General features: G+C 39.8%; 1 protein-coding gene across 3 annotated transcripts in view; it reads right to left on the bottom strand.

The window, feature by feature from the left end:
- LOC112110871 (carbonic anhydrase 13-like) overlaps positions 1–22,165 on the bottom strand; it is a 32,953-nt gene that overhangs the window by 7,476 nt on the left and 3,312 nt on the right. For 2 of the 3 annotated variants that reach the window (XM_024206081.3, XM_026662868.2), the window contains exons 2-5: positions 14,350–14,547; positions 4,716–4,834; positions 3,718–3,753; positions 695–790 (exon numbers count right to left, since the gene is read on the bottom strand). In XM_024206081.3, coding sequence (XP_024061849.2) covers positions 695–790; positions 3,718–3,753; positions 4,716–4,834; positions 14,350–14,547 — 449 coding nt within the window. The remainder of the gene's footprint in view (positions 1–694; positions 791–3,717; positions 3,754–4,715; positions 4,835–14,349; positions 14,548–22,165) is intronic. The other variant, XM_024206082.3, reaches the window with a different exon arrangement.

Genomic DNA, 22,165 nt, shown 5'->3' with positions numbered 1-22,165 from the left:
GCTCCAAACCAGAGCAATAACATTTCCAAAAGTGGCAGTGGCCATCACCATATTAACTTGACACTGAAGTAGGGGCTACCGAGCTGCCCGGCACCCTGTCCTCTAATCACAGGTTAAGTTTTTTGTGTCCTCTATGTGGCTCCTTGCACAAAGTCAGTGAGGCTGTGGGAAAGGGTGATTTCTTTTATCCTAGAATGAGCAGGTTATCAAGTGTATAAGGCACAATCTTGTTCAGAGATTTTAAGGAAATCCTCTACTGTGTGTTTTCCTCTTTAGACAGAAAAGAAGCAATTCACCATTGGAACAAACAGCTAAGGGAAGTGGTGAATTCTCCATCTCTTGATATCTTCAAATCAAGACTAGTGCTTTCTGGAAGATATGCTTTAGAAAAAACACATGTTATTGGGTCATACAGAAGTGCCTGGGTGAATTTAATGGCCTGCGATATACAGGAGGTCAGACTAGATGATCTAATGGTCCCTTCTGGTCTTAAACGCTATGAATTTTGGTGTCTTCCAGGTGGTGCAGCAATCTACTATTACAAACACATTAAAAATTAGGCATGTGGGTTTTGCCTTCATATTTTTGCTGCTGCAGAATTATGGGTAAAGGGATATTTGCTACAGAATAACAGTTTTGTTGTTTAAGCTTATAACACAGATTTATTAAAAGGGATAAAGCAATCGTTGCTTACCTTTAGAAATACTGCCATGACAGCTAATCCATCCCGCTGCCGAGCAGCCTCAACAAAAGTGGAATATTTGTCCGAGTTCCAGTGAACCACATGAAGCTGAAAGGCAAAAGCACAAATAGTGTCAATTCCCACTGAACTGGTGCAATTACAATTAACATGCAATTGTACTAGTGTTGAGGTTTCTACTTCACCTGTTTATATTCAGACGCATTCAATTTTCCAGCTGCAAATATTTATGTTTATTGAAATCTGGAAATATATAATCATACAAAGGGCAACAACAAGCACTGATGTGGCTGGGATTTGAACAGATATGAGAATGGCACAATTAACAATGTTTTTACATTCTAGGTACAGCAGTTATTATTAAAAGTCAAAATTTAGCAACAGTTACCACCATCTGAAATACTGTGGATACTCACTGTTCTAAATATTGGAAAGCACTGCAATTTCATAGGCCAAAATTTTCAAACATTGAGGGCTAAAAATTAGGCTCTTAAATCCACATTTAGTAGAGCTGGTAAAAATAAGTGGTGGAATAAAATTATGCAAATTTCATCAGCATTTTCCCCTCCCCTGCCCCATTTCCTCAGTCAAAATTTCAGCAAAACATTGATCAGCTTTACAGCTGATCATGAAATGAGGAGGGGGAAGGGAAATGAAATTTTCACAAAAAAAATTTCCCTCCTCCCCTCTTTTTTCTCAAATTTAAATTTTTTTATGAAAATTTTTCAAAGAAAACTTGAAGTTTGGGGAAAAAATTACCAGCTTTTGTATTTAGGCATCTAAATAAAAGTGGCCTGATCTTCAGAGGTGCTGAGCACCTGCATTTCCAATTGATTTCTGCCTGGGAATGTTTTGTGGTAGATTTGTAATGAGCAACTCCTCGCTTGTTTGATGTGTAATTGCTTGGAAGCTCCACGCAGACTGGTCCAAAGTTTGGAAGATCCACTCTGGCCAGTCCTAGGATTGCCATGATTTGGCCAGGTAAACAACAAAGTGATCTTTGCCCCAGTGCCCTCCAACGCCTCCCACCAAGCCATGCTCCCTAAAATCATGTTCGTATTCCCCTGTCAGGAGTCCTCAAGTCTCTACGGAAGGAGCTAAGTCACAGAGTCAGATGTCTCTTCTCCCTTGTTCAGAGTACTGCTGTTCTCTGCATTACCATGCTGTTGAGTGTAGAGAAAGTAATTCTTATATAGCACTTATTATTTTCAAAGTACTGTACAAACATTATCTAATTAATCTCATAAGATTTACTAACTCACCCAGAGTAGCTGAAGATCAAATTTTTCAAAAGAGGCTTTTAATTTTGGGTCCATCTTTAGGTTTTCAGAACCTGATTTTCAGAGGTGCTGAGAATCTGTTGCTCCCAGTGACTTCACTTGGAGCCATGCTTGTTGAGCTCCAGGCGGACACACAAAAACTGGGGCCACCAAAAGTAAAGGCCTCCTTAGAAAACATGGGTCTTAATGGCTTGCCTGAATGAACTGCATGGGAGGCTGTGTGGTCTTGTGGATAAAACAGAGGTCTCAGAGATCTTGGTTCTAGATCCTGCCTCAGACATGGACTTGGCTTTGGTAAACTGCTTAATCTCTATGGCCTTAAGGTTTCCCTATCTGTAAAATGGGTATAATAATACTTGGTGTTGTGAGGCATAATTAATGTTTGTTAAGCTCTTAGGCCCAAACCAGCAAAGTACATAAGCATATGTTTACCTTTAAGCACGTGAAAAGTCCCATTCAAGTCAATGGAAATACCCTCATGCTTACAGTTAAACACATGCTTAAGTGTGTCGCTGGATTGTGACCTTATGACTAGTCTACATGAGGAAATAGCCCAGAATAGCTAGCGCAGAATAGCTCCTGTGTGGACAATCTTATTCCACACGAAGGTCTGAGTGTGCCGTAGCTTAATACATTTTGGAAGTGAAGCTAAATTGCACCCAGGTGCTCTCACTGCAGAGTAAGAGTGTCCCGTTGGGGAGTTAGTACAGAATAACTATTAATCTTTAAATTCATACCCTAGCTTATTTAGCAATAGCTTCCCTGCATAGACAAGCCCTTAGATATCCTTGTAGGAAAGCTATCACAGAAGTCCAAAGTAGTATTATTAAGACCAGAAATAGAATATAGGAATTCATACCTCACTTCTCAGTCCAATAGACCATTCTGTGTGCACATGTATGCATGTTAGTATTCTGGAGTTTACAATGTCACCATCGGACCATTCACAATTTTAGATTCACAAAAAGCTAGATTGAATAACTTTTAAAATGTTATATTTTGCATACACAAAGAGGAAACAGATACTTTCAGTCGGAATGACTTTTATTGTGAATTAAAAAACAACAAACAAGAAAGGACAAAAAGTAAAATCCCTACAGCTAAATAAACCACACTACTCCCTGTAATTTTGCAAAAAAACAAAACAAAACAAAAACAAAAAAACAAGAGCTGTGAAACATTTTGGGGTAGAGCCCCATTCTCAATGGCTTGTGACTTCTCTTTTAAGGGATGTATCCCATCTTACCACCGCTCCTGCACTGCAGCTTGTTGAAGAGAACTTGGTCTGGCCAATGCGATGTCACAACACAACAGGACCAGGGAGCCCTCTTGTTTCCTGATGTCCTCTGACATGGGGCAAGCCACGTAGTCTTCTTTGCTTGTGAACTCTCTCTTTCTTCTAGCATGTGCCAATTTGGCAGAGGTGCTTTCTTGATTTGTTAGAGCATTTTCTTCAGGGAGTTCAGCACTGAAACTGCATTCTCATCTCCTGGGGTATTTCTTCTGCATGACCAGTGCTCAGCAGCCTCGATCTTAATTCTGGTTTCCTTATCCCAAAACCAAAACGATGTCTAAAGCGCTTCTTGCAGAAAGTTACCAAAATGACAAGTAGTGGGAAGCTTTTTAGACTGGCTAGAAATTCAGAGATATTTTCTCCTTCCATTTGGTTTCTGAGATGGAACTTTTTTTTTTTTTTCAGCTAGAAATTTGGTTTTGGTACATAATGTTTTTAAGCACCTCTATTAATTCTTTATACTCCATCTCACCTGGTTCCTGTGGAAAACATAAGCCTTTAAACACTGCAAATGTCACTTTCCCCACCAGTGGTAGAAAAATTGATTTTTTTTCTTACCACTGTCCTCTATAGCATTTCCAATAAAATACTGATCAGGACTTTGTACATATATTTCAAATTGTTCCTCTTTTGCATTATAGTGAAAATCTTCCATATTTCCATAAAAATTGATTTTTACCTTTTCTATTTTCCTTTTCTACCCAGGAAAACTCTCACTTTCTCTGAGCTATTTGTTGTTTGAGATCCCATTTTCCTAACTAAAATACTTGTTTTATTTTTCCCATACGCAAAGAGGAAACCGATACTTTCAGTCTGAATTACTTTTATTGTTGAATAATCAAAAGCAAGGAACAAGAAAGAGCAAAAGTAAAGACTCCACAAGAGAGCACACTGTGCGTTTCTCCTCTGTGACATTCTGCACTAAATGGAACACTCATAATGGCTGCCTGTCTCTGTAGGCAGCATAGTCCTTAGAGATTTAAAGGTGCAGTACACAGAAAACAAAGGCATAACTGTCACATTGCTACATACACCACAAAAATAACCACCCAACTCTTCTGCAAATAGTAAAATGCACATATCCTCAGTAAGGCTGATTAAAAAAACAAATCTGCAGTTTCTATGTCAGGCTTATTTTGAGATATAACGATCCCAAAGGAAAAGTTAAAAAATAAAAACAAAAAAGATTAAAACAATTCTCAAACAATAAAAATCCTCTACATTTTCCACTTATAATATCTCATGTACTTCTTGTCTTATCCTTTGCCAAAGTCTCCAAATATATTCTCCTTTGGCATAGGATCACACATGAAAAATTTCAGGCATATTGCTTATGTTTTGAAAAGTTAGGGAGCCAAAATCTGTCTCATAATGGAACGCTAGTCACAGCCTTAACTACAGAGAGACTATGGCCTCTATATAATTCAATGCAATGCCTTACCTCGGCTGCATACTTCTTTCCATCCACTGCATGCTCAGAGCCAATGTCATCGCTGGCCCCCCAATGAAAGTGAATTTGGCGCAGCCTATAGCTTCCACTGAGTGGTCCCCCTCTCAGCACTATAAACCAGATAATAAGAGATTTTTAGCCAAGGGGACATGCATTATAATAAAAGCTTCTGACCTACACTTTCATGCATACAGCACCATTTCAGGATCCAGGCTCTCAAATAGATTCTCGAAGCATATGTATTAATAGGATACCACTACTGCACAACAACAAGAGAAAGAAGAGAATATGCCCTTCAACATTTAAGTTATATATGTAAATTAGCTAATTACTACTGCTAGGGGATGAACTGAGATAACCCAATGTGTCTTACTATAGGCAGGAAGCAGTACCTTTTTTTTTTTTAATTCTTCTGAGAAATTGAATTATTATTATGCTACCTTCTTGGCAGCTACATTCTTATCACTGACAACCAAATTAGGCCTAAAGATTAAGTGCCATAAAAGGTAGATTCTTTAATAAAATTGGAGGAAAATAGGTTAGTTGGTTTAAAATTTATTTCAACATTCCTTGGCACCGTTTGAAACCCAGATGAAACCGTACTGTACCAAAGCATGAAAACCAGGCAGTGAAAATGACTATAAACAAAGTGAAGCTAATAATGCATCTGTTTTGTCCAAGTTCAAAATTAATGACATGTAAAATGTAAATAAATGGCACATTAACAACATATGTAAAGGCATTTGTGTGTGTTATTTGTGTAAATATTTGTCTCTTTAAAAAAAAGAAAAAACAACTAGAGATGGATCCAAACCAAAATCCAAGATCAGAACTTTAGATTCGATCTCATCTGCAGTCTCTCTCTGTAATGCCCTGACGCTGAATCCCTCGCCCCTTAGAAAAAGCTTCATCTTGATTTCAACTCTCCCCTACCCCTCCACACACTCCCTGAAAAAGGACTGTTGTGCTCTGGGGTTCTAGCTAGACCCATTATAGAGATATAGAAAAGAGGATCCAGTCATCTAAGGCACAGGCTGGTAGGGCGTACACCAACAACAAAAGTGGAGGGTAAAAAGGAGGAACAAATGAGCATTCATTTAGCACAAAATGAAGATATCAAGAACAAAAATCCACCAAAGGATGAAAAGAGAAGAATTTCTGTATTTGCCTATACCCTAATGCTAGGAGTCTGGGTAACAAACAAAAGGATCTGAAATTGCACATTTATGAGCATACATTCAACCTAGTTGGTATTACTGAAACCTGGTGGGAAAAATTGCATTACTGGAATGTTAAAATCACTGGCTATAACCTATTTAGGAAGGATTGAGTGGACAAAGGAGGAGCGGGAGTGGCACTGTCAAAAATGGCATTACTTGTTTCTGAGTCACTGACAACTCAGAAGTAAATGACCTTGAATGCTTATGGATCGATGTTCTAACAGATAAAGTACACAATAGGATACTAGTTGGTGTAATCTAAAACACCCACACCAAATCAGAGTGGAGAACAGGATGACTGGCTTCTTAAATAGGAAAAAAATATAGATGACAATTTCTTAACTCAAGAAGTGTTGCGTCCAACATGGTGGAATTCTATATTAGACACTCATCTGGATATATAAAGAGGAACTGATCACAGAACAAAAAGTTACTTAGATGCAATTGATCATGATTTGATTATATTTACTGGTATGTTCAAGGAGAATAAAATCCCAGCCAATTACACACTGCTTTAAAAGAGCCATAAAGTTTAAAACAATCAATGATCTGAAAGAAAACATAAAATCATCACTGATAAATTTGCAGATGACGCAAAGATTGGGGAAGGGTAAATAACAAAGAGGACAAGTCACTGATACAGAGCAATCTGGACTACTTGGTGAGCTGTTTGTAATCAAACAATATGCATTTCAATACAGTGAAATGTAAGGTCATACATCTAGAAACAGGGAATGTAAGTCTTCTTACGGAATGGGGGACTCTATCCTGGGACGCAGGAAAAAGTTGTGGAGATTGTGATGAATAATCAGCTGAACTTGAGCTCCCAGTGCAACATGGCTAAAAGGGCTAATCCTTGGACGCACAAACGGGAATGTCAAGTAGGAGTCATGAGGGTATATTACCTCTGCATTTGGCACTGGTGCGACCACTGTTGGATGCTGCGTCCAGTTCTTGTGGCCACCTTCAAGAAGGATGTTGAAAAACTGGAGAGGGTTCAGAGAAGAGCCACAAGAATGACTAAAGGATTGGAAAACATGTCTGATAGTGAGAGAATCATGGAGCTCAATTATTTAGCTTAACAAAGAGAAGGTTAAGGGGTGATTTGATCACCGTCTGCAAGTACCTATTGGGGAACAGAAATTTGATAATAAAAGGCTCTTCAATCTAGCAGACAAAGGTAAACAAAGATCCAATGGCTGGAAGTTGAAGCTATTCAGACTAGAAAAAACAGATTAGACAAATTCAGACTAGAAATAAAGCACTTTTTTTTTTAAACAGTGAGGATAATTAACCATTGGAACAATTTACCAAGGGTTGGGCTGGATTCTACCTTGCTGGAATTTTTTAAATCAAGATTGGATTTTTTTTTTAAATATATGGTCTTGTTCAAACACAACTATTATGCTTGAGTCAGGAATTAATTCAGGGAAGTTCTATCGCCTGTGTTATGCAGGAGGTCTGACTAGATGATCACAACTGTATCATCTGGCCTTAAGATCTATGAATCTGTGAATATGGGCCTTGATCCTCAGCTGTGCTGCATATATGTTGAGGGTGGGGGAGTCAAAGGAGAAGGCCCAAAGAAGACATTTGCAGCTTCCAGACCCAGGGCTGTTTCTATGCCAGTTCAGTCCCTGACCTAACTTGAAATAGCCTCAGGGCTGATCTAAACTATGCCAAGTGGCTGTGGACCCAAGGGGCTGGTATGCCAGGTGGAGGGGATCACCAAAGCACAGTGGCACTTCAGCCATGCCCCTTTCTAATAGGCTATATCAGCTCCACTTCTAGGATTCCCACACTGAGGGAATTCCCAGCTGGTTGGATTAGCTTTGAGGCCAGAACATGGGAGAAAACCTAGCCCATGAAGTCTGAATATAGGTTCAGATCAGAAGTTAGAGTTGGGCCCATTTCTAATTTTTTGTCATGACACTGGCACTTTAAATATGAAACATATTATTTATATAAATAAGTTGGGTCAAGAGACTCCAGCAGAAGTATTCCTTACAGAAGTACAGCCAACACTGAACATGCTGAGGTATCATAGAATCATAGGACTGGAAGGGACCTTGAGAGGTCATCTAGTCCAGTCCCCTGCACTTATGGCAGGACTAAGTATTATCTAGACCATCCCTGACAGGTGTTTGTCTAACCTGCTCTTAAAAATCTCCAATGATGGAGATTCCACAACCTCCCTAGGCAATTTATTCCAGTGGTTAACCACCCTGAGAGTTAGGAATTTTTTCCTAATGTCCAACCTAAACCTCCTTTGCTGAAATTTAAGCGCATTGCTTCTTAGCCTATCCTCAGAGGTTAAGAAGAACAACTTTTCTCCCTCCTCTTTGTAACAATCTTTTATGTACTTGAAAACTGTTATGTCCCCTCTCGGTCTTCTCTTTTCCAGCCTAAACAAACCCAATGTTTTCAATCTTCCCTCTTAGATTATGTTTTCTAGACCTTTAATAATTTTTATTGCTCTTTCTCTGGACTTTTTCCAATTTGTCCACATCTTTCCTGAAATGTAACACCCAGAACTGGACACAATACTCCAGTTGAGGCCTAATCAGCGAGGAGTAGAGCTGAAAAATTACTTCTCATGTCTTGTTTACAACACTCCTGTTAATACATCCCAAAATGATGTTCACTTTTTTTCAACAGTATTACACTGTTGACGCATATTTAGCTTCTGGTCCACTATGATCCCCAGATCCCTTTCCACAGTACTCCTTCTTAAGCAGTCATTTCCCATTTTGTATGTGTGCAACTGATTGTTCCTTCCTAAGTGGAGTACTTTGCATTGGTCCTTATTGAATTTCATCCTATTTACTTCAGACCATTTCTCCAGTTTGTCCAGATCGTTTTGAATTATAATCCTTATCCTCCAAAGCACTTGCAACCCCTCCCAGCTTGGTATCGTCCACAAACATTATAAGTGTACTCTCTATGCCATCATCTAAATCATTGATGAAGATATTGAACAGAACTGGACCCAGAATTGATCCCTGCAGTACCCCACTCGTTATGCCCTTCCAGCATGACTGTGAACCACTAATAATTACACTTTGGGAACAATTTTCCAACCAGTTGTGCACCCACCTTATAGTAGCTCCATCTAGGTTGTATTTCCCTAGTTTGTTTATGAGGTCATGCGAGACAGTATCAAAAGCCATACTAAAGTCAAGATATACCACATCTACTGCTTCCTCCACAAGGTTTGTTATCCTATCAAAGAAAGCTATCGGGTTGGTTTGACACAATTTGTTCTTGACAAATCCATGCTGACTGTTAATTATCACTTTATGATGTTCTAGATGTTTGCAAATTGATTGCTTAATTATTTGCTCCATTATCTTTCCGGTTACAGAAGTTAAGCTGACTGATCTGTAATTCCCCTGGGTTGTCCTTATTTCCTATTTTATAGACGGGCACTATATTTGCCCTACTCCAGTCCTCCATGACTTTTCAAAGATAATCGCTAATGGCTCAGATATCTCCTCAGTCAGCTCCTTGAATATTCTAGGATATATTTCATCAGGCCCCGGTGACTTGAAGACATCTAACTTGTCTAAGTAATTTTTAACTTGTTCTTTCCCCCCTCATTGAGTAACAGGCCTACCCTGTCCTTGGTCTTCCTCTTCCTCTTGCTTCTAATACATTTGTAGATTGTTTTCTTGTTATCCTTTATGTCTCTAGCTAGTTTGATCTCGTTTTGTGCCTTGGCCTTTCTAATTTTGTCCCTACATACCTGTTATTTGTTTATATTCATCCTTTGTAATTTGACCTAGTTTCCACTTTTTGTGGGACTTTTTTTTTATTATTTTTAGATCATTGAAGATCTCCTGGTTAAGCCAGGGTGGTCTCTTGCTATACTTCCTATCTTTCCTATGCAGTGGGATAGTTTGCTCTTGTGCCCTTCATAATTTCTCTTTGAAAAACTGCCAATTGTCTTCAATTGTTTTTCCCCTGAGACTTGCTTCTCGTGGGATCTTACCAATCAATTCCCTGAGTTTGCTAAAGTCTGCCTTCTGGAAATCCATTGTCTTTATTTTGCTGTTCTCCCTCCTACCATTCCTTAGAAACATGAACTCTATCATTTCATGATCACTTTCACCCAAGCTGCCTTCCACTTTCAAATTCTCAACCAGTTCCTCCCTATTTGTCAAAATCAAATCTAGAACAGCCTCTCCCATAGTAGCTTTCTCCACCTTCTGAAATAAAAAATTATCTCCAATACATTCCAAGAACTTGTTGCATAATCTGTGTCCTGCTGTGGTATTTTCACAACAGATGTCTGAGTAACTGAAGTCCCCCATCACCACCAAGTCCTGTGGTTTGGATGATTTTTATATCTCTGAATACACACTTGAGTATTGTTTGAACACACACTTGTAAGCTAAAAAACCACAGTATTTAAACCAAATAAGTAGGGCTGTCAAGTGATTAAAAAAATTAATCGCGATTAATCGTGCATTTAATTGCACTATTAAACAATAATAGAATACCATTTATTTAAATATTTTTGGATGTTTTCTACATTTTCAAATATATTGATTTACAACATAGAATACAAAGTGTACAGTGCTCTCTTTATATTTATTTTTTATTACAAATATTTGCAATGTGAAAATAATAAAAGAAATAGTATTTTTAAATTCCCGCATTACATGTACTGTAGTGCAACCTCTTTATCATGAAAGTTGAACTTAAAAATGTAGAATTATGTACAAAAATAATTGATTCAAAAACAAAACAATGTAAAACTGTAGAGCCTGCAAGTCCACTCAGTCCTACTTCTTGTTCAGCCAACCGCTCACACAAACAAGTGTGTTAGCACTTGTGGGAGATAATGCTGCCCGGTTCGTGTTTACAATGTCACCTGAAAGTCAGAACAGGCATTTGCATGGCACTGTTGTAGCCGGCATCACAAGGTATTTACGTGCCAGATGCGCTAAAGATTCATATATCCTTTCATGCTTCAACCACCATTCCAGAGGACGTGTCCATGCTGATGATGGGTTCTGCTTGATAAGGATCCAAAGCAGATCATTTTCATCATCTGAGTCAGATGCCACCAGCAGATGGTTGATTTTCTTTTTTGGTGGTTCGGGTTCTGTAGTTTCCGCATCAGAGTGTTGCTCTTTTAAGACTTCTGAAAGCATGCTCTACACCTTGTCCCGCTCAGATTTTGGAAGGCACTTTAGATTCTTGGGTCAAGTGCTGTAGCTATTTTTATAAATTTCACATTAGTAACTTCTTTGTGTTTTGTCAAATCTGCAGTGAAAATGTTCTTAAACGAGCAACACGTGCTGGGTCATCATCTGAGACTGCTATAACATGAAATATTTGGCAGAATGCGGGTAAAACAGCAGGAGACATACAATTCTCCCCCAAGGAGTTCAGTCACAAATTTAATTAACACTTTTTTTTTTAATGAGCATCATCAGCATGGAAGCATGTCCTCTGGAATGGTGGCCGAAGCATGAAGGGGAATACAAATCTTTAGCATATCTGGCACGTAAATACCTTGCAATGCCGGCTACAAAAGTTCTACAAAAGTACGCCTGTTCTTACTTTCAGGTGACATTTTAAATAAGAAGTGGGCAGCATTATCTTCCATAAATGTAAACAAATTTGTTTGTCTTAGTGATTGGCTGAACAAGAAGTAGGACTCAGCGGACTTGTAGACTCTAAAGTTTTACATTGTTTTGTTTTTGAGTGCAGTTATGTAACAAAAAAAATTAACATTTGTAAGTTGCACTTTCATGATAAAGAGAATGCACTACAGTACTTGTATGAGGTGAACTGAAAAATACTATTTCTTTTATCATTTTTACAGTGCAAATATTTGTAATAAAAATAAAGTGAGCACTGTGCACTTTGTGTTCTATGTTGTAATTGAAATCAATATATTTGAAAATGTAGAAAAACTTCCAAAAATATTTAATAAATTTTACTTGGTATTCTATTGTTTAACAGTGTGATTAAAGCTGGGATTAATTGTGATTAATTTATTTTAGTTAGTTGCATGAGTTAACTGTGATTAATCGACAGCCCTACAAATAAGCAAACTGAAAAATATGCTTTTTTCAAGGAAATATTCAATAATTCATCAAAAAGTTCCCAATAAAATTATCTGTAACCCTTTTTCATAGCATATCACTGTTCCATTTTCTGTTTACAAACATTTTCATTCAAAATCATTAGGGTTACCATTCGTCCGGATTCTGCCAGACATGTCCGGCTTTTTTTGAGTTAAAAATAGCGTCCGGGGGGAATTTGTAAATGTCTGGATTTCCCCCCCATGCAGAGCGCGCGCACTGACAGGGCAGCCAGCCGGATCGTGCCACTCACTTGGGGCTCTGGCAGCCAGAGCCCCTCCTCCACTTCCCCCTCCTCTCCCCTGCAACTTGAGATCACTCCCCTCCTCTCTCTCCCTCCCTCCCCCTCCCTGCATTCGCAGATTGCCGGCTGTTCGCATCGGGCCTCCGGCAGTCTGGAGCTCCTCCCCCTGCTCCTGCTCGCCCTCCCCTGCTGCCCAGCGCGCCGCTCCACAGCACTCTGTTCTGAGCGGCGCGGTAAGGGGGCCAGGGGGTCGGAGAAGGGGCAGGGAGATTCTGGAGGGGGCAGTCAAGAGACAGGGAGCAGAGGGATTTAGATGGGTCGGGAGTTCTGGGGGGGGCTGTCAGGGGGTGGGGAGTGGTTGGATGGGGTGTGGGAGTCCCTGGTGTCTGTCTGGGGGTGGGGGTGTGGATAAGGGTTTGGGCAGTCAGGGGACAGGTAGGGGGTAGGGTCCTAGGGGGCCAGTTAGGTTTGGGGGAGGGTCTCAGGAGGGCGCAGTCAGGGGACAGGTAGGGGATAGGGTTCTAGGGGGCCAGTTAGGATCGGGGGGAAGGTCTCAGGAGGGGGCAGTCAGGGGACAGGTAGGGGATAGGGTTCTAGGGGGCCAGTTAGGATGGGGGGGAAGGTCTCAGGAGGGGGCAGTCAGGGGACAAGGAGTGGGGGGGAGGGTTGGGGGTTCTGAGGGGGGCAGGAAGTGGGAGGGAATGGAAGGGGCAGGGGCAGGGCTAGGGCAGGATGGGGGTGGGGGTCCTCCCGTCCTCTTTTTTTGATTGTTGAAATATGGTAACCCTAAAATAATGTCTGCTGTGCTGGAATCTTCATATGATTACAGCTTCTGCATAAGTAATGTGGCATGTACTGCCTTGTGAATATATTGCACAATAGGGTAAAGTGTAACAATGTTACCGGAAGTTTACAAGTTTCAACAATTGGGAAGATATAATAAATGCAAGGAAATGAAACTGTTGCCTAAAGCAGTTCCTCATTCCTCTGTAACATAGGAAGGAAGGATTCTCCTGCTCAGCTTTCTTTGTAAATCTTATTTTGGTCCATGCTCACTTTCCTAACTATCCTAAACTTGGTAATACATACAAACAACCTTTGATCTTACCGCATCTGCTAATGAAACTGAGTTACAAAGAAGGGTTTGAGAATATTTACTCATACATCCTGACATCCTGCAAATGTCAAACAGCAAACAGAAAAATCAAAACAGTTCCTTACTAAATTGGGTTTATTTTCTCACTTGCCTTTATAACAAAGGCTTCTCTCACCAACCTGTAGTGAGGCAGTATCTGAAATTAACAGATCAACCACAAAAGGCTTCTCTCGCTTCTGAAGGGCTACACTTTTATTGTTTGAAAAAGAGCTTTCTGTAGATGCAAACTTGCCTCTCTGCTATGCAAAGGAAGCATTCTGAAAACCCATATGAAGTCAGTAAATATAACAGAATGTTTTTTGGACAGGACAACCTCTGAGCCTCCATAGTTGTTTGCAAAAGGGGAGTCAATGGATGTTTAAAAAAAAAAAAAAAAGAATGGGACAATGACATTTCTTAGAAAGAAAAAGGATCCTTTGACATATAATTTCTTCGTTCTTTATTGATCAACTCTTGACATGAGTTCAGAGCTAGGACATAAATCATGCAATACCTGCATTTAAACGCAGATAAGAGACTTGAGTGGACCTTATTCACTTGAATGGACCTGCAATAAGACACAAAAGCTCCATCCATGCTGTGGAGCAGTGTTTGAAAAATGTGTTATAAAACAATTCAAACTGGGGGTTGGACATTGTATGGATGAGACCATAACATGTGGGAAAAAATTAACAGAATGTGATCCTAGGCATTTTCTGAGAACTGTAATTTAGAATTTCTTTAAGAAATCATCTCAAAATTGCAACATACTGAAAAGCAGGAAAAAGTATCGCTTTTGGACTCAGAAAACTACAGTGTTACTGTTCATATGACATGATATAATCTCCAGTGCAACATACCCAGACTGTACTCCATTAATGAGACAGGGAAAGAAAGAAAGTACAATTAAATATGAACAGAAACAAACCTGATTTATTTTCTGTGTCATCAAATTCTACACTTGTGGAGTGTCCATTGTTGAGGATGACTTTAGCAGAAGTTGGATCATAGTTAGGGCTAATAGGAGGTAGAGCGGGGTCATATTTGGTTTCTTCAGTTTGGATGTCAATGGGGGACTGACGGTCTCCATTAGCAACAGGGAAAACCTCTTTCCAGCGAGCAGGCCCTAAAATTCATTAGAAGGAAGTGAGGAAGAAGGGGAGAGAAGGTGTTTTAAATTAATTAATTAATTATACTGTGTTTGCTATTTTCATAGAAAAAAGGAATTGACAAATGAGAAAATCAATCACAAGAACTCACCTGGATTATCTTAATTAATTGTATCTATTTATTTTAAATTAAAAACAGAAAGATTCACCAAAGAATGGAATTCAATATATCATACAGCTGTCTCTGCTGGGTCATCAGACAGCTCTTTGGTCTCATCACAGATCCTTCTCCAGTCTAATTGATCAAACACAAATTAGAACATTAGTTTGGCACTTTTTGCCTCTTCCCAGGTACTTCTAGCCAATCGGAATGCAGCAGGCACCCGTACATTCAGTAAGCTCAGAGATACTTAACTCTTCATCTGAGCAACACCAATATCTAACAAGTTTTCCTTCCAGTCCAGTGTCTTGCCTCCGGCGTACTGTGAGCTTCAACTGAATTTTCAGGCCATCAAAGACCTTGCTTTAATCCAACACAGTGTCTCATCTAGACCTCAGTACATTATCTTTCCCCAAGGCCCCCTCTTTAAGGGGTTCCTTCATGGTATCCCTGGAGGCAGAAGCTCTGACAGTGTGGCCCCAATGGATCTACACGGTCATAAAATAGGGGGATGCCAAGAGAGGCATAGGGCTTCTGCACAGAATTTTCATGTGGGGATTGTGACATTGCACTCCATATAATTTTATAAAAAATATGCTACAGCTGTGCATATCTCTCTATCAGTATTATAGAGGGTGGACCATTTATGAGTTTACACTGTATAAGCTTTATACAGAGTAAAACAGATTTATTTGGGGTTTGGGTCCCATTGGGAGCTGGGTGTCTGGGTGCTAGAGACAGGAGCACTTCCTTAAGCCATTTTCAGTTAAGTCTGCAGCTTTGGGGGCGTGGTTCAGACCCTGGGTCTGTGTTGCAACGGAGTAGCATGTCTGGCTCAACAAGACAGGGTTCTGGGGTCCCCAGCTGGCAGGGGAAACGGGCTCAGAGGTAGTCTCAGCACATCAGGTGGCAGTCCCAAGGGGGTCTGTGACCCAACCCGTCACAGGGATGCTGGGGTTTGTGCATAGACAAGTTAAGTACTTCCATTCTCATCCTGCAGGACCCTTCTCCAGCATTTGTTATCACTGATCAAATTCTCCTGTCCCACTAGCCGCAGAGGTGGATGGAGGTTCCTTGAAATGGCTCAACTCATACTTCTGTGTTCAGGGGCATTCTGGACAACTGTATCTCCATCTTTAGAGCCCGCACCAGTGGAGTTCCATAAGGATCAGTCCTTTTCCCCTTCTCCCCCTGCCCTCCATTTTATTCAGGAAGGAGCCAGTGGATGAGATGGTGAGGCCAAATAGGTTGAGGTGTCAACAGTATACAGATGACACCTCGCTCTATATCTCCTTTATGACAAATGTAAACAGCACCATCTCTCAGCATGCTCAGTGTTTAGCCAAAATCTGCATATGGAAGGAGTGCAAATGGCTAAAAATGAATCCAGGCAAGACTAAAGTGATGCTACTAAGAAGAGGAAATAATTCTGAGGAATTTGTTTCCTCTATAACCTCCTCCTCCTCCCATTATTAAGGGCATCTGCTTTCAAAATTGTTAAGTCTGTCTGTGCTTGGGGTCCTTTAGGTCTCCTCAGTGCTACCATAAACCCAAACAGAGATTGAGGGAGGGGGGCGGGGGGTTGGGGGGAACCCACACAAAGAAAGAATAAGGACCAGAAGTTTATATCCCATCCTGTCACTCTCAGAATTAGGGCACAATAATCCAGTCATTTATAACCTTTTGATTATTACAATTCGTTATACATAGGCTTAACAGAATTTGATGTTATATAATTTTGATGGATACTATCCATGTTTATTTTTAAGCTTTTTCCATTTTTATTTATTTAAATTTTCACAGTTGCATAAAACTGTGGGGTGAGGAAGGGGTTAACATCACATGTAAAAATATACAAAGTAAACATCCTTAAATCAAATAAATTCTCAATTTTTCTTACTGTGCCTATCTGTACATTTCAATTATTATGGATAAAAATATTTTTTCATCAGTTTGTGTGTGTGACATTTACTGACATTCAGTGATAAAAATATAGTTCTTCCCAAACTAATTACATTCAGGAATAAAGCCACACACACTGAACAAGTTCCACCTGGTATAAAATGCAGCAGCCCGTCTATTTAATAACACAGGTTACGATACGCTCTCTGCACTGGTTGCCTATTGAATACAGAGTCCAGTATGAGATCTCTGTCCCAATAATCAACGTTCTCTTCAAGACTGGCCCTAACTACTAAAAACACCCTCCTTCCTTCAGTCATCAAGACCTGCCATGGCAGCAACATTCCATTAAGACAACAAAATGGTTTATCAGTAGGGGCAGATTCATGCGTGCAGGAGACAGTATGTTCCCAGGAGCTGGGTCTGGACCATGGAGTTCATTCCTGTGTATAATAAGACTAACCATGATTCTCACATATTCATAACTAAATGTCAAGCTCATCATTCTGAATTGTCTTTCCTTTAGTAACATCTTCATGCATCCCAATAAAAAACAAACAAAACTATTTCTCTTACAGACTAGAAACAAATGCTGCTTTGAATGATTCTTCTAGCTCTTGTTGATCTGGTGGACTCAGATATGGGCATTTGACTTTTGATGTATTTAAATAAGTTCTACTGATTTGTCTCAATAACCTTGGCTATCTGGTCTACATATTCCCTGGCTTTCCATATGTATAATAATAATAATAATAATAACAGCAATCATTTGTGCTTTCTTTGTAAGACTGAATGAATTTCCATTTTATTTTGTTCATAAAAGGTTAGAAAATAATGACAGGCAAAATAAAGAATTTTGGTATAAATCTGTGATAATCAGGAAACAATAGTACAAGAGATATACTGAACTGAGTGTAGGGTTATCACTTTTAAGGAGACACAAAAGAGATATTCTTGATATTGAGCAAAATTTATTGGTGAAGAGTTAGCTATGTAGGGCCAGCTTCTGATATTTGGTTTTTTGAGTAGCCCCATTAGTACTTACTATGAGTAAGAGTATCAGAATCTGGCTATATAGATTTCAGGGTATAAATTAAAAGCAGGAACAATATTAGAAGCAATGGTAAATCAGATGCTGAGTAGTGTCTCACTGTGCAAATAGTCCCATTGATTTCAACGGGATTACTCAAGGAGTAAGGAAGTATGAGAACCTAGCCCATGGTAACTTGTGTTGGCATTACTATTATCCTCTGATAAAAGTGCAATTGACTTGTCTCCTCAGTACTCGAAGTGTACCAGTATCACAATGTTAGCCCACTATTCCACTGCTAAATTCATTCTAGGGATGCTATTAAATACTCTTGAAACGTCAGCTTCATTCACACCAGGCTTGCTTGTCTCCATCATTCAAACTAGCTGTGCCCTTTCCTCATCCATTTTGTCTCCATCTTCCCCTAGCACATTCAGTGCTTTACAACTAATGGCCTAAATCTGAGAGGTGTTGAGTACCTTTCACATTCATTGATTTCAAATGGGGTGCTTGGTACTCAGCACCTCACAGGCCCTAAAATAGCATCAATGTGTCATGTCAGGGCAAGTCTACACTGGCAGCGCTAAAGCGCTGCCGCGGCAGCACTTTAACATGCCTTGTGTGGTCACTCTAAAAAACCCACCTCAATGAGGGACGTAGCTCCCAGCGCTGGGGCACTGTTTACACTGGCGCTTTACAGTGCTGCAACTTGCTGTGCTTAGGGGGCGTGTTTTTTCACACTCCTGAGCAAGAAAGTTGCAGCGCTGTTAATTGCCAGGGTAGACAAGCCCTCAGTGTGTCCAAGAAAGCTTACTTGAGTTTTAGGAAAGCAGTTTTAGAAAGCTCTTTCTCCTCTAATCACTTCCATAAAGAGAGTACAGCTCTCCTAAACAACAGAGGGAAAATGCACAGAATAGGTCTCAGAGAAGAGCAATAATTTACATGTCAGATAAGAGGCCGACTGCACACAGCATAGAGGTAGAGACTTTCGGTCTGGGATTTGTCCGAGGGTAATTTTTAGTCACTAAGATGGAATCTCAAAATCTATTAACTAAATAGCAGAATTTACAATACACATCTTACTAGCTTGAAATGGCAGATCAAGAAGTCATCATAGCTTTTTACTTCAAACGCAACTATTTTAAAGTCATAAATTGACAGCCAAAAAACCTAATGTTACCAATCTAATGTTAACAATTTGTAACCACCACTAAATAGTTTGCAATCGAATGCCTAAAACACAACAAAACCAGATTAATAATTTATTTTGAAATTCTTACTGACAACTACTTCATCCTTAAGTGGGAGAGAATTTTCTTGTGAATTATTGTAACAAAGACAATTTTATCTTCTCTGGACTTGTGACAGATAAAGTAGGTGTAGGGAGGTCATATTACCTCTGTATTTGGCACTGTGCAAGCACTACTGGAAAACTGTGTCCAGTTCTGGTGTCCACAATTCAAGAACGATGTTGATAAATTAGAGAGGGTTCAGAGAAGAGCCATGAAAATGTTTGAGAGATTGGAAACCATGTCCTGTAGTGACAGGAGCGCAATCTATTTAGCTTAACAAAGAAAGGTTAAGGGGTGACTAGTTCACAATCTGTAGGTACATTATGGGGAACAGAAATTTGATAATTGGCTCTTTAATCTAGCAGACAAATATAAAACAAAATCCAATGGCTGAAAGTTGATGCTAGACAAATTCAGATTGGAAATAAGGAATACATTTTTGGAACAACTCACCAAAGATTGTGGTGGACTCTCCATCACTGGCAATCAAGATTGGATGCTTTTCTAAAAGATAGGCTGTAGTTCAAAAAGGAATTATTTCAGGTAAATCCTATGGCCTGGACTTTGCAGGAGGCCCGAATAGATGTCACAGTGGTCCCTTTTGGCTTTAGAATATATGAAAAGGCCTGATTCTGCAAGTCTGGTTGGAAACTGTTTTGGTACATAAAATACATGGACCAGTACAAGGCATTAGCTAGCTGTGCACCCAAAAGTTTACTTTGGTTTAAAAAAGAAATTGCAGAAATATGTAACAGAGATGTGCAACTGCTTTTCTACTTTTCATAAGTCAAGAGGGTCAGATTCACTTGTTTGCTTCAGCTGCTTTGTATCACTCTAGTGACACAAAGCAACCATAAACTTTGGCTTTTCAGTGAATCTGGCCAGAAGGTCAAAATGTTTTAGTCTTTAACTTTTCTTATTTATACATTATGGCCAAATTCAGTGCTGACCTACATTCTGTGAAACCCTATTTAAAATCAATGGGATTTAATGGATTGTTAATCACTGCAGAATTTGATCTGTGACCTATATGCCTCCATTGTGCCAGGAAGATGTTGCTTGCTTCCCCCATTCTAATGTTGAATGCACTTCCTTAAAGGAAAGTTGATACACACTTTCACAATATGCCCACATGACTTGCCTAAGAAACTCAAAGTAATCTGTAACTGATATACTAATTTATTTCCTTACATTTCTGGATATACTGAGAGAACTTTGCTCCAAAACCTGTTCTTTGGACTCATGCCTTTTCTTTCTGGTGACGGTTAGCAGGAAAATACTGTATCCTTTGCTAGTGGAAATCGTCTATACTTAAGGAACGGCCAAATGTTGAGTGCTCTAAAGGAAAAATGTGTAACAGTGGCTCAAGAAACTATCACTTGACACTGACAGTCTGGCCAGATATTGCACAGTATCTAATTTTCCATTTTTGGTTAAGATTATGGATAAGGTTGTAATGAGACAATTCTCAGAGTACACGAGGAGGACTCAGATCTTCTTGACTCTTGTCAATCTGACTTCAGACCTTGTTACTGTAATGGGACTGCACTACTAGCATTGGTCACTGATCTCTTATCAATGTAAAAAAATCTGAGGTGATATCCTGTCTCTATTGAAGTAAGTGTCAAACTCCCATTGATTTCACTGGGGCCAGGAATTCATCGCAGGTGTCCATGATGATGTTACTGGATCTATCAGATACCTTCAAAATCATGCAGACCTGAGTGCAAGTAGATGGGTCTGCCTTGCAGTTATTTCATTCTTTTCTGAGGCTTGGTCTTGGTCTACACAAGGAACTTATGTCGGTATAACTATGTCGCTCAGGGGTGTGGAAAATCTGCACCCCAAGTGACACAGTTATACCAACCTAATCCCCAGTGTAGACAGTGCTATGTCGACGGGTGGGCTTCTCCCATTGACATAGCTACTGCCTCTCGAGGAGGTGGACTAACTACAGCAATGGGAGATGCTCTCATGTTGGCGTAGCTAGCATCTTCTCTAAGTGCTACAGCAGTGCAGCTGCACCGGTGCAGCACTGTAAGTGTAGACAAGCCCTGCCAGAAAGATCCCAGAAAGTATTTTGTTAAGAATCCCAGGGACTGTTAAATGATTATATAGCAACAGTGACCAGGATGTTTTTCCCTCCATCTGAAGATTGCATTCCTTTATCTTGCTTGCAAAGCTCACTTTACGTCACCCATGTGTTTGTCACTTCAAGATTAGGCTATTGCAATCCGCTCCACATAGGGCTACACCCTGTATCAACTTGGAAACTGAAGCGCATGAAGAGGGCAGCCATGCCTGTGTTAAGAGATGCAGCTTGTCTTGATGAGCACATGATACCAGTGCTCCAAAATCTCCTCTGGCTGCCTGCTGATTTTCAGGTGGCGTTAAAAGTAGTGGCGTTCACCTATAAAACCCTAAATATCTTGGGACCTGACTATCAGAGATACTATATGCATTTGGGGGGCAGGATTCAGGTGAGGGTGTAGATTTATATTTGTAGACATGAATTGGTGTTTTGCAGGAGCTGAGTTGAGGATATTCAGTTTGTGGACTGGCTTCTTTCATACAGAGTAAGGTAGTTGGTTTGTTGTTGGATTACATCTTTGATTATTTGTAAAGAGCAACTATAGCATGGATTTATCCCACACAAAAAACTTAAATTGAAGTTAAGGTCACTAGCACATCACAGTGTTCTAAGAAAATATTGTTTCACAAGAATGCTAGCGCTAAATAAAATAAAAGTTAGAAATGCAGGAAATGCAGAGTTCAGCGTGTACTTCTCAAACAAGACACTGAAATTAACCTACCTATGGGGGCAGAGGTATGCCCTGAGAAACTCAAACACTCTTATTACTTTATCCACAACAGTTTAATTTTTATCAGTGACCACAAAAAGACTTTAATCCTAAAATAGCTGCAACAGCTTTATAACTTTCTTTACAGTCATACACAATACACATACATGCATTTTTCAAATTCCTTATTAGAGAAATAGCATGGTAAAGGTAACCATTCCCCATTTGTCATTAAGGGGCCAATCCTGTCAAGTGCTGAGAGCACCCAGCTCTTCATAGGAGGTGCTAAGCACCTCACAGGACTGAGCCCTATTCCACATGGCAGCCAGTTCTCCAAGTGCCACTACTATGCCTCCCTATATTAATATCAGATGCCTACATCATGTGAAATAGGAGCACTTACAAGAACAAAGCAAAGATTAGTGTGGTGACAAAGTAACACTCTTAGTA

This window comes from Terrapene carolina, unplaced genomic scaffold (genome assembly GCF_002925995.2).
Source record: "Terrapene carolina triunguis isolate 2854851 unplaced genomic scaffold, T_m_triunguis-2.0 Scaffold58, whole genome shotgun sequence".
In the NCBI taxonomy this organism is placed as follows: Eukaryota; Metazoa; Chordata; order Testudines; family Emydidae; genus Terrapene; species Terrapene triunguis.
The sequence above is the reverse complement of the archived record's forward strand: the minus strand, read 5'-3'. Positions and strand labels throughout refer to the sequence as shown.